The 13673-nt window shown below is 35.7% G+C and overlaps 2 protein-coding genes across 5 annotated transcripts in view; one reads left to right on the top strand and one right to left on the bottom strand.

Annotated features, from left to right (window-relative positions):
* PUS10 (pseudouridine synthase 10) overlaps window positions 1-10765 on the bottom strand; it is a 70940-nt gene extending 60175 nt beyond the window's left edge. The window contains exons 1-4 of one of the 4 annotated variants that reach the window (XM_008699893.2): window positions 10434-10765; window positions 6944-7084; window positions 3602-3865; window positions 2768-2854 (exon numbers count right to left, since the gene is read on the bottom strand). In XM_008699893.2, coding sequence (XP_008698115.1) covers window positions 2768-2854; window positions 3602-3865; window positions 6944-7069 — 477 coding nt within the window. In that variant the 5' untranslated portion in view covers window positions 7070-7084; window positions 10434-10765. The other 3 variants (XM_008699894.2, XM_008699895.2, XM_008699896.2) reach the window with 3 other exon arrangements.
* Window positions 10766-10916: 151 nt separating this feature from the next.
* Window positions 10917-13673, top strand: part of PEX13 (peroxisomal biogenesis factor 13) — a 28802-nt gene continuing 26045 nt past the window's right edge. The window contains exon 1 of the mRNA XM_008699904.2: window positions 10917-11061. Coding sequence (XP_008698126.1) covers window positions 10970-11061 — 92 coding nt within the window. The 5' untranslated portion in view covers window positions 10917-10969. The remainder of the gene's footprint in view (window positions 11062-13673) is intronic.

The raw sequence follows: 13673 nt of genomic DNA, 5'->3' as shown, positions 1-13673 counted from the left end.
TTGTGAGTCTCTGGATACTGCTCCCATTTATTCTGCTCACTATGTCTTACTCGATGTCTAACAGGGTTTTATCAGTTAATCTGCTTGTTTTTCTCCTCTCTAGCAGTATTCAATCTAAAACTGTCCTAACCAGATCAGACAGTTCCTAGGAAAACACACACAGATGTATTCCACCTCTCCCTCCATAGTCTCCCAAACTCAGTGGAAGATGTTGATTATATAATCTGCAAACTTTTCTTCCTAAGCTTTTAAATTAGTGCTTTTATAATGATGATAAATAAAAACTATAGCTGTAGCCAGAAAGGGATTGATAGGGCTGAATATGAAGGAATTAATATAAATTTAATAATCTGATTTTAAAAAAAAACACCTTTACTTGAGGTCATCCTTTTCCTTGGTTCTTTTGTAAGCAGGTACATAATACTACCATGTTGATAAAAAATTATTCGCTTTCAAATCAATATACCTGTGATCATAATTTTCTTCTCTAAAGTGGAAAATGCTGAATCAAATTCACTCAATTATATATTTCACTCTGAATTATGAGATAACTAGCATGAATCAACTCCAAAGTATTAATTTATTCTACACACAAATAAGTTCTAAGTTTTACAAGATCTAAGTTGAAAAACTACAATGTAGAAGAAACATGTCACTAGAGAAGTCACAGAATTTATATTCAAAATGCAAGAATACTCTGAAAATGTGTAATTTGTTTAAATTTGGATATGTAACAAATAAGTTAACTAGTTTGAAAACCAATTTATATCCACTCTGGTCTACATAACATATCGCAACTCCAAGGAAGTAATAAAAGACAGCAATAGAGAAAGGAACAAAACATAATGAAAAAAAAATCACAAAGTGAACCATAAACACAATTTGCTAAAGAAATTTGGGTTCTGAAAATTGTATACAGTGTGTAACATTGTGTACTTTTTGAATAATTATTATTCTTAAGAAACGAATGAGTAAAAATATATTACTCAATACAAAGGAAAACAATGAGTCACTTTACACACTATACCGTGGAAATGTATTAATTCCCCAATAACTGGAATAGTCACCTATTTCTGTTTAATAGTTTAGTGGTTAAAATCAGTTACAAGAAGTAAGTAGAGTTTAAGCAGAATAATTCTATTTTTTAAAAAATAGCATTTTCTATTTCTAATGTGGAATATAAACACTTCATAAGCATTCAATAAATATTAAATGGATACGTTAAAATCATCATTTAAGTGATAAAAATGGAAAATACAAATTTTAATGTCAAAATATAAACTCTGAGAGGAAGAGTTTGGTTGTAAGATATATAACCACACTTAGAAAATATGCTTCTTATTTCTATTTTTATTACACAAACACTGCACTTTTTATGAACCACTTAGCTTTCAGAAGTCTATTTCTTGCTACCAAAGTTGGATCCTGAAAATGACCTATCCATGAGAAATGCTTTGATGATTGACTAGAAAATGACTTTATGTGTTTATAAACTTCCTTATATCATCATCATCCCCTTTCTTCTACCTGCTCTGTCATCTTGCCATTGACAAAGATACTACTTAAAACCATTCTACTTTTTTTCACTTCCCAGCTCTTCTCTGTCATTCAACCAGCTTCATCAGGTCTTAAATCAATATTCAGCCTTTTGGGGGCTAATAAACATATTATTTGCTCCAACATATTTTGCTCACCCAAAGAAAGTGATGGTATGAGATATAATGTTCTAGTGATACTTTCAGATTCTTAGGGAAAAGACACCCTACACATATAAATGGATATATTTAGAACTCATTGTTGTAATTTGAAATTACAAAGCTCATTTTCCCTATAGGATAGTTTTATTTTTCATGTCAGTTTTGACACACAAGAATGTTACAGTAATGACTACTATTATTTTCTTCATTTAACAAAGGAAAAAAGTTAAAATAAATAGAAGGCTCTTTCTTTCCCTTTTCCTATTGACTAAAAGGGATGCCACCTTTTTATATTTTACTCCAGAAAATAAGAAGGTTCATCGTAACTAAAATGACCCTACCCCCACCCCTTTACAACATGCATACATCTACCCCAAAACTTCTCTGAAGTTCTGGTCAAATCTCTTTCTCTGACCAACATGCCTCATACAGATCTAAAGCTTAATGAATATATGCTATAGAATGAGGACCTTTAAAAAAAATGGCATAAGGAGCACTGTTTCCTTCACTAAGTCTTCAAAAAGTGACTTAAACTAGTCACATGAAAATAAGAGAAATTCTCTGAAATCTCTACCTTTCAATTCCTTTAGAGAACTCCTGGCCTTTGGGATTCTCATGTTCAAAGGCACTATGCTTTTATTACATAACTTCCCACAGAAGACTGAACCATGTGATATTCTCAGTCCTGCTGACACAATAAATATTAAAATATTTATAAATATTTATAAATATATATTATATTTATAACATATAAATAAAACATACGTTTAAATTATATTATAAATATAATATAAAATATATTATAAGTATTAATAAATATTAAAAACTAAAACAAAAAACCAAAAAAACCCAGTCCTATGATAAACTAATTTAATAATTCCTTTCCTCACCCATTCATTCAACATTATTAAGCAGCTATAATAACGCCATGTTTTCAGTCATCAATCATTCAATAAGTACACAAAAAATGGAAAATACAGTATGGTAAGGAATATTTTTTACATCTCCATTTTTTGAGATATTTCTAGCATGCATTTCACATATAGTTTTATGCATTTAAATGACCTTACCTCTCTTACAGATAGCTGTGGTGGAAAGGAGACTGAAAATACCAAGTTGGTAAATTCAAATCCAGAGGCCTCAACTTTTTGGCACACCTAAAAAAGTATTACATAAAAGGATTTTTTTATTATATAAAACAGTATTTATCTATATAAATTCTCAGGAATTGCTGAAAACCTTAAACAAATCTTCATAACATAAGTTTTTGGTCCAGAACACGGCACTACACTTCTAAACTTTTACCTCTGGGAATTCTCATAAGCATTCCAAAATCAAGTATTTGCTAATTATGACCCTGAAGACTGATATCACGAGATGCCAACACAGCCAGGACTCACTTGCAGAATAATCTGTTGAGTGTCAAAATAGTTTTCTCTTAGATCACCTCATAACTTAAAAAATATTTTTAAACAAAATAAAGCCAAATTTGGCACTCTTGACAGCTGGAAACAAAAGGCAATCCCACATTCAATCATGTACCTTCCACAAGACGTAACACTTGTTTTTTCAAGACACTAATAGGTATGACAAAGAGCTTTTCTCTAACTCCTTAGCTATATTAAACAGCAGAGGGAAAACCACTATATTTCTCTTCAGTTGAGTAGTACTCATGACTGAAACACATGGACACCTACTTCATTAATTTTCAGTTATCTTCTTAATAAAAAAGTAATTTGAGAATAGTAGGCTTGTTTTTTTTAATTAAGAAATGTTTTAATGATCCACTGGTGTAAAACAAGTTGAAATTAATGGTACTGTTAACTTTAGATACAAGAATTCTAGGCTTTAAGACTGAAAATTTCTACATAATTGCGAATATAATAAAAAAACAGATGATTTACCTTTTTAATGAACTCTTTTTCACAGAATTCTTGAAGAATTCCTAGACATACATTGCATACATTTAAATTTGAGTTCTTGGAAGCAGTGCTACCATCTTCAATAACGGAGACCCTTCCCTCTCCATTCTGACTCAGATTATCAGTCCCATCAATCCCATCTTCTAGTTCTTGTAGTCGAATTTTCTTGGGAGGTGGGTTTGGAACTTCCAAAATTAATTCATCTTTTTCAATTTCCAGAAATTTCTGTAGTTCATTGAGCAACTCCTGAAAAGTTAATTTGAAAAAAGTAATAACCCTTTTACAATGCCCTTAAGACGACAACAGGAGTAAAATTGTGATACATTGAAGACTTATACAATATTGATTTATATCAGTTTTGGAGCAATCGATTAATTTTATTAGCCAGCATTGGCTTTCTGGGGAATTTAAAAGAGAATTACCTAGCTCCCACAATATATGTGTGAATATTTTTCCAAAAGAGTTTCATATATTAATGAAGTTAAAGTCCTAAATCTGAGGCAGAAGATTCCATTAACAAATTTATTACAGGCATAACTCATTTTACTGTGCTTCAGTTTATTGTGCTTTGCAAATACTGCATCTTTATAAAACGAAAGTTTGAGGCAACCTTCTATCAAGCAAGTCTATCAGCACCATTTTTCCAACAGCATTTGTTCACTTTTTGTCTCTGTCACATTTTAGTAATTCTCACAATATTTGAAATTTTTTCATTATTACACTTGTGACAGTAATCTGTGATCAGGGATCATTACTTGCTGAAAGCTCAGATGATGGTTAGTACTTTTTAGCAATAAATTATTTTTTAATTAAGTATGTACATTTCTTAGACATAATGCTATTACACAATAGACTACAAATATGCTTTCATCTGCACTGGGAAACCAAAAAATAATTTGACTCACTTCATTGTGACATTCACTTTATTATGGTAGTCTGGAACCAAACCCACAATCTATGAGGTATGCCTGTAATTTGGTTTGTAGTTATATTGTGAGGGTCATTCACTTGCTAATTTTAGTAAAAACAAACAAACGTCAATTCTAATTATTAATAAATAGAAATACGAAATGAATTTCCATCCTTGCTAAGTTATTTAATAATCTCACAATCACTAAAACATCTTTACAACATTTATTAATATGAAATCTGAAAAATCAGAAATTATACATCTATTAAGTAAAAATAATTTCAAGACAAGTTACTAAACAAAGGTAAACAGTTGCTGGCAATGCTGAAAATTAACATAGTAATTACAAAAACCAAACATTCTGGTTGGCTTCATTTCTGTCACCCTTTGTACTAGAATGCTAAAAGTTGCATTCTTTTGAAACCATTCTCATATTTTAGACATTTCACCCATCTAAATACTCAGAGGACTTTGTTTTGTTTAAATTAGACAGATTCTATTATTTAGTTGTTGAATAGATATCCTTTTAAAATTTACTCAGATTACAATTTACTGACTCTAAAGAAAAAAATTTCACTCAAACAAATTTAATTCATTTTATTAGGACGGTAGCTCTATTTCATCTTTAACAGAAATACTAATACATACATACAGATATAGGTATATTATGACCCACACAAATATGTTTATTACCTAAGTTCTATAATTTCAGCATAACATAGTACATGTATATGTATGTGTACATACATAGAGGACTACAAAGATCAAAATTTAAGTACATTTACAAAAAATTTTTTCTTCAAATATTTTCATGTTTATTTACATAAAATGATACAAATAAAAGTTGGCAACACTAAGTCTCTTTATATAATATATATTTTAAATCTTAAAACATATTTTAAATATGAAAACAAATGCATAGAATAGAATAGACTCATATAATGTGTCTGAAAAATGTGTAAGGAGAATTACACAAAACCATTCTGATTATTACTTCATAGTCATAGTGTGTATAAATGAATATACACATATATATTAATCATCATAGCATATGTACCATTTTCAAAGTGTTTTCACATACTTTATTAGAAATTGTCCCTTAAAATCCTGTGAGGTGGATGTTATCATCATTCCCATTTAGAGAGGAGAAAACTGAAGCTGGAACTGGGATTCAAATCCATGTCTTCTAGCTCCAAATTCTAGGCTTTGGATTCAGACAGACAGTTCATATCCTAGCTTGCTCACTTAATAGCTGTGTAACTTTGGGCAGGTTGTTTAACCTCTCTGTGCCTCAGTTTCTTCATCTGAAAATAGAGACAATCATAGTATGTACTTACCTAGTAGGTTATTATTAGGATTAGATGAGAGCTTGACATATAAAAATGTTACATGAATATCAGATATAATTATTATTTCCAAAATAAAACAACTCATACATAGGAAAAATTATTGTTACTGCTAACTCCTGAGCAATTTTTAAAAATTGTAAGAAACTGAGTGTGGGGGTGCCTGGGTGGCTCAGTCGTTAAGCGTCTGCCCTCAGCCCAGGGCGTGATCCCAGGGTCCTGGGATCGAGCCCCAGATCGGGCTCCCTGCTCTGCTGGGCGCCTGCTTCTTCCTCTCCCACTCCCCCTGCTTGTGTTCCCTCTCTCGCTGGCTGTGTCTCTCTCTGTCAAATAAATAAATAAAATCTTTAAGAAAAAAAAAAAGAAACTGAGTGTGCGTGTGTGTATGAATATTGTTTAAGTATATATTTACATATATATGATTACCATCTGTCTCTAAAAAGAATGTCACTATTGGAATCAAGTATACTTCACAAAACATGTTACATATTTTTTGTGAAAGTATTCTGTTAAATAGTCAAAGCTCTCTCTATATATATTGCCATAAATGTCAAAGATCCCTGTATATTATTTTTGTTATTATTAATAGCAGTAAATAACGATGATGATAAGCATTTACTTCTGGAGGGTTGCAAATACCTATTTGTAAGTACAAATGGTAATACAGAAAACAGAAAAAGAAAAAAGGCAGCCAAATCCACAATGCTTCCACTTAATAGAAGATCTCAGGACTGTCATCCTCCTCTTGTCACATCTTACTAGTATCTGGTTAGAGGTGCTATTTTGTGATATCTGTGTTCTCTTTAGGGGAGGTATATACAAACATTAAATACACCAGGGATTTGCTCCACAAAGATCCCACTACATTAAATGTTAGATATAATCACTTAAGAAGGAATTTACAGTTTTATGGTACTAAAAGGAAATTCCAAATTTACCATTATCAGCAATTATTTTATTACAGTTTTTTTTTAATTAATGAAGAGTTATGGATAGATAATTGCCCTCAAATGTACAGGTATTCATTTTAGAATAAAGAAACTTTCTTTAGAAACAAAATGAAAATACCTTGTAGGGAAGTTTGTAAGGTGCAGGAAAATCCACACCACAGAATCTGAAAATACATCTTGGACAGGTACCAGTACTGAGCAACAACCGGGCCACATGCTTGTTTTCCTCAGTCAGTGGAAACATATTGAGTAATTATAACTAGAAAGAAAGAAAAAAAGCAATGAACATCTTTCGCGTCTTACTTTCACAGACAAATATGTCATCACCTTAAGGGATAAAAACTAACTTTTATTTGAAAACATTATTTTGTACTCTCTAATAATATCCCTTCCATTATATGTATATTGAAACATAAACTTGAAGGACATTTATTCGATGGGCCAGGTAAAAGTTTCTAATTATCAAGGAATTTAGTGTAGCATTCTGGATTATGATAAAGTATATCAATATAACTAAATCAATTAAAAGAAATAAAAATAAAAATAATCAAGAATGGTTGTCTCTGAAGAAGGTAATAAAAACAAAGAATACGGAGTGAAGTTTTGTTATTTTGTACCATTCAGTGTTGTTTGAGAACACAAAGTAGCAAATTCAATAAACTTTTCCTGTTAGAAATTAAGAATGAGTTTGTTAGGAAAAAATAGATCAGTCTATATATTTTACTAGCCTCAATGATAGTTAAGCAGTCAAGTATTTAAACAAATTGATCAGTAAATCTAAAAACATTGATTATACTTTGATGAAATAACTAAATGACCACCAACTATTAGCAAAATGAGAAGAATCTGCTCCTTTCATGCACAAGTAAAACCTCCCCCCATGAAAAAACCCCCACAAATTAATGCAAAATAATTTAGAGTAATTTCCATCTAAAACAAGTTGTTACTTTTCACAATTTGAATAAATGCCCATAGAAACCAATTAGAGAATGGAGTAAAATCCGATATAACTCTCTTGTCAGGAAGGAGGTGTATGAAAATTAAATTACCTAATCATTCTGTTTTGCAAAAATAGATCTTCTGATTAATCAACCAGTTCACATTACTTTAAAATGAGGAACTAGCAATATTTTAAAAAACAATGATTGCATGGCAATGTTGTGGTATGGTGGTCACACAGATAAAAAATGGTGGCACTTTTTAATTCATGCAGTGTCATAATTCAAATGAATTTGCTTAAAATTTGTGGAAGGGTTGAGCTCTTACCAACTCCTTACTGTGAAGATGTGATTCTTAGAATTAGTTTGTGTTTTCCAACCCTTTAAAACCCCTACTTACTTGCAAGTTTCTAAATGTTTGTGGCCACTTATCAAGAGTATATCGTTGACACAAAATAATGAAGAAGGCAGGTATATACTTCTACAAAACCCCTCACCACAAAAATCAGTTTTAGCAACCAGGACTACAAAAGACAGATTGCCTCTGGCTGAGTTCCAATTCAGGTGAATACAGTATGGGAGCTGGCAGACAGGAAGAAAAGAAAGTTAAGACTGCCTGGATACACCAGTGAAAAGTCTGAGATAGAGGATTAAAGCTCTGATTTAGGGTAGCCTAAGTAAATTTGGGTTCAAGGGCATTTTCGCAAAAGGACACATATTATTTGGAGAACACCTTGTATGTAGAGAAGTGCTGTGTGGTTATCATTATATACAAGTGATCTGAATTCCTTCTGCCAGGCCATTTAGTCTGCTAGTTTGATTCTGAGAAAGGGCTGTGATTCAGTGAGGGGCTGATTATCAGCATTTAAGGTATATCCTTGATTGCAATCCCCTCCCAGAGAAACTATTTCTGTCTCACTATCTTTTCTCCACCTTTCCATTACTTAAGACCAAAGATTTCATTTAATTCAGAATTAACCTTTAAGTCAGAGAGAGAAACAATCCCTCTTGGTAAATAAATGCATGAGTATATTCTTAAAAGAACACTTTGTATCAAAGCTTTCCCGCAGATTTCAGTCAAATACTATTATTAAAATGGATGCTTTCTAAGGATAAGATGGGTCCATTTGTGACAACATGGATGGAGGGAACAGGTTACTATGCCAAGTGAAATAAGTCAGACTGAGAAAGATGACTACCATATGATTTCAACCTAAGTGGAATTTAAAAAACAAAACAAATGAATAAAACAAACAAAAAGCAGAATCTCTATAAATCTCTATAAATATGGTTGCCAGAGGGAAGAGGAGTGAGAAATACAGTCCCAGTTATGGAATAAGTCACTGGAATAAAAGGCAATGATTTGTAATAGGTCGTAGGGTGGTAACAGATGATAGCTATACTTGTGGTGAGCACAGAATGTCATACAGAGAAGTTGAATCACCGTTTTACACCTGAAACTAATGTAACATTGTGTGTCAACTACACTTAAATAAAAAAAAATTATTTTTAATTGAGGAAAATGGATGCTTTCTTTCCTTTGGCTCAAAGGATGAAGGTTTATTTCTCCAATAGGTACACTTAGAATAAAGGTATCACACAAAGTCAACATATGACACATTACAAGCTCTTGGCTCTGAGAAGTTCCCAAACCTGTTCAGAATTAGGAAGCCTCCTGTCCTGAGTTATTTGAAGAGGTCTTAAAAAAACAAAACAAGACAAACGCTCTTCAGCGTGTACGTGTCAGTAATGGAATGGTCTTCCAAACCCTCAAGATCATTTTCATTTAGCAACAATCTAGCGACTTCTCAAACAAGGTAACATTAAAAGGAGGAAATGCGTTCTGTCTTAAATTCAGTTGTTTCGTCTTGACGTACAGCACTGAAGGATTTCATAAGTCATCAGAATCAGTCGTTCCATATGAGGTTTATTATCCTTGAAAGCAAGCCCTGAGAAATGCATCTCATACTATAAGTTTTTCATTGTCGGTTGCCTTCGTTAAGATTTTCGTTTTTCGTTTACGTGCTTCTTTTACATAAAGAATTGGAACTAGTCATTGCAACAGAATCTCTTAACACGTGTCAGGATCCTTACGGGATTTGAGTCCTTTCTCCACAAACCAATGATAACTGGAGGAGACGATGGACTTTCTTTTCACCTCTTGGACTTACAGAAACCATTCGTTGCAAAGAGAGAAGGAGCAGGGCATATGAAAAAACACCAAAATGGCCAGACTGAGTATCACATCCCGTGAGGTTTCAACACTCATTTCCATACAGAAGTGTGTCATTCGTCTCACGGGGGTGGGGGCGTGTGTGGATTTTTCAAAGGAGACCCTCACAACTTTATTGTGCTACCGTTATACTCAATTGTAGAATCTACTCTAGACTTGGAAATTCAGCCAAGGTCTAACCTCCAGTCTCTCCTTCGGCCAATAAAGCCCTTCCCCTCCTTCAGTCAGGTCCAAGAAACTTCCCGTTCACCCCTCCTTGCCAACAAGGCCGCTCCAACAGGAAGGAAACTAACCTCTCCATCCACACCTCTCCTGCGCCCACGTCGTACCCCCACCCCTCAGACCTTCCTGCCTCACCTTCTCCCACGACGCCGGAGCCTGAGATTTAACCCCTTCCGGCCCCCCAGAGGGAACGGGGAAGACTAATGACAACGCACCTACTGCGTGTAGCAATTATGTTCCCCGAGGAAACGAGAGCTTTAGAACGAAAGTACCAGGCCCTTTCGCAAAGGCTGAGTGAACGCTCTCCTCTTCTTGTTTGTGGGGAAACCAGAAACACTGCCCGGCGCGCCGCCACAACCCCTCATCCCACCGCCACCCCCGCTGGCGTAGAAGTGCGTGGGTCAGAACTGCCGGCCTGAGCCGGACTAGTCCTGGAGCAGCCCCCGTGGGACTCCGACGTCTAGGAGTCGTAGTCGCTGCCAGAAATATCGATGAGCCCTTACCCTCAGGTATAGAACGGAAATTTTGGCTAAGGCGAATAAAAAGAGACTGTTCCTCACCCCCGTGGATTAGAGGTATCCTCCCTTCCTCAGGTACCATCCGGCAAAGTACCACAGCGACGTCCTAACTGCAGGGGTGGGCGGGGTGGAGGACTCGGTGTTCTGCCCATTGTGCCTGGCGCGCTAGGGGCTAGTGTACCCGGGCCTGGGGAGTCCCAGCGCGGATCGGGAGCCGAGCGGAGGCGGAGAATATGGCTTCTCAGCCGCCTCCTCCCCCGAAACCCTGGGAGACTCGCCGAATTCCTGGGGCCGGGCCAGGACCAGGACCTGGCCCCACTTTTCAGTGAGTATGGGATTCTTCTGGCCGCGGGTTTGGTGGGCCGGAACGGGGACCGGGCAGGAGACGGTTGAGGCCGTTGTTGCGCTGAGATGTCCCCTCCCCCTCTCAACCAACCCTCAATGTTGAGGGGTTCAAGGTAGGGACGGGACGCCAGTGTAGGGAATTTCGATGCCAGACAGCTGTTTCTGACTCGACGGCTCTCGGTACGGACACTGTCCGGGGAGCCGCCGGGCGCCTCACTGGGTCCCTGTGCTTGGAAGAAAGGGGGCGGCTTCCTTCTTTCTTCTTTCTGTTAGCGGAACGCCGGGACCGAACTGCTTGACCCTCTCAAAAGCGTTAGACTTGGTCTTTCGTAGGTGAGGGTAGCGGGCATTTGCCCAGCCCCGGCTGGACAGGGAGCAAAGTCTTACAACCTCTCGAGAAGTTGGTGAAAGCCCAAAAGGTCGCTTTTACGCACTGGAACCCAAGCCTATATACACTTTGCGTTGTTTTTCAGCATAACTCAGCAATGTTTGAATAAGGATTTGGAGAAGCAACTTTCAAGCGGGAGTTCTAAATCCAAGGCCTATGGCTGGCCTTTGTGTGCAAAATAGTGTGTCACTTTTCTAAGGCCTGTGTGTTTTTTATTCGTTTTTAATGAATAATGGGGAAAAGGCTAAAATAGAATGAAAGAGAAGAGTTTCACAGCCTTGTGTGTTTCATGTTGGGTGGATCTGGACATCTAAATTTAGATGAGATTCGAATGGCAGATCACCTATCGTAGCAGGTTTATCTAACATATAAAAGTCCGCAGTACACTGGAATGTATTTCTTCTATGTTCGAAAATCTTGTAATCCTTATTTAAATGTCAAGATACTTGAACACATTGGCAACTTAATTTAATAATGATAGATACATAACAAATAATAAGCTTTAATTATACTGTTAAGCTGGGCGACACTTCCTGCTACCTTTTTTATGAGTGATTTGACTTTAAAAAAAAAAATTTGGACAGCTATTCGGAAGACAGGTTTTATACTTTGGCATCTTGTTAAAGTTCTGTTTATGTAAAATTAACCATTTTCCCACTTTTTTTAATTTTAAATTTTAAACGTGTAGTGACTGGTAGAGTGTAAGACAATGAATAGTTGTGTATTCACACTTAGCTTTAAGAAAATTTTTCCAGGGGCACCTGGGTGGCTCAGTCGGTTATGGGTCTGCCTTGGGCTCAGGTCGTGATCTCAGAATTCAGGAATAAAGCCCCCCCCCTCCCCCCCCGCATTGGGCTCCCTGCTCTGCCCCTCACACCATACGTGCTCTCTCTCGCTCTGCTATCTCAAATAAAAGGAAAATTTTCCAGGTTTGCCTCAGATTTTATTTGCAGATTTTTTTTTAAATAAAAATTACATTAAAAAAAATTACACAAACAGTTAAGCCTCCCATTCTTCTTTTCTGCTATTAACTACTGTCCCTATTTGGTGTTTCATGTACCCAATTATGTTTTTATACTTTATTGTATGCCTTAGTACTTAGGTTTGTGTGTTATATATATATGTCTGTATATATAGTGTTTAGTGTGTTTTTAGACTTTATGTTCAAACTATGTATCATTTTGGAAAGTGTTTTTCCATTACATATTATTGATTTGAGGTTTATCTTGTTCATACATATAGCTGTAGTTCATTTTAATTGCAGTAGGATATTCTGTTATATAAAAACAAACTATTCTGTTGTAGATATTAAAATATTATGTATTAAAAACTGCTGCAGTGACCATTCTTTTTTTTTTTTTTAAGATAATTTATTTAGGAGCGCCTGGGTGGTGCAGTCGTTAAGCGTCTGCCTTCGGCTCCGGGCGTGATCCCAGGGTCCTGGGATCGAGCCCCACATCAGCAACTGCTGGGAGCCTGCTTCTTCCTCTCCCACTCCCCCTGCTTCTGTTCCCTCTCTCACTGGCTGTCTCTGTCAAATAAATAAATAAAATCTTTAAAAATAATTTAAAAAAAATAAGATTATTTATTTGAGAGAGAACATCCGTAGCGGGGAGGAAGGGAGGGAGAGGGAGGCACAGACTCCCCACAGAGCAGGGAGCCCAATGAGGGCCTGATCCCAGGACCCCAGGATAATCACCTGAGCCACCCAGGAGCCCCTGCAGTGACGGTTCTTGTGCCTTTCTCCTTGTCCACATTTCCAAGGGGTTTTCTAATAATGTGTTATTAGAAGTGGAATTGCTTGGTGGAGGGTATGCTTAGGTTCAAGTACTAACTAGTGCCGAGTTGCTCCCCAAAGTGGTTGTGTACTAGTTTTTACATTTTCACTAGCAAGGTATTCTGTTTCTCTACATTCTAACACTTGATGATGTTCTTTTTTTAGTTCTGAATTTGCCAATCTAATGGATGTGAAGTGATATTTAATCTTTAATTTGCATTTCTCTGGTTAGTAATAAGATTGAGCATCTCTTTGAATGTTAAATTAGCCATTTGAATTTTTTCTGTTAATATCTTTTGCCCACTTTTTTAATTGGCTTTAGGTTTGCTTATCAACTTGTTAAGAGTCCTTTATTCATACTAATTCTGTTTTTGTATGTTTTCAATTTCTTTCAGTCTATGGCTTGTCTTCTTTTTTTTTTTTTTTT

This window comes from Ursus maritimus, unplaced genomic scaffold (genome assembly GCF_017311325.1).
Source record: "Ursus maritimus isolate PB19 unplaced genomic scaffold, ASM1731132v1 scaffold_6, whole genome shotgun sequence".
Lineage (NCBI taxonomy): Eukaryota > Metazoa > Chordata > Mammalia > Carnivora > Ursidae > Ursus > Ursus maritimus.
Note: the sequence above shows the minus strand (reverse complement) of the source record. Positions and strands in the feature narration are given on the sequence as shown.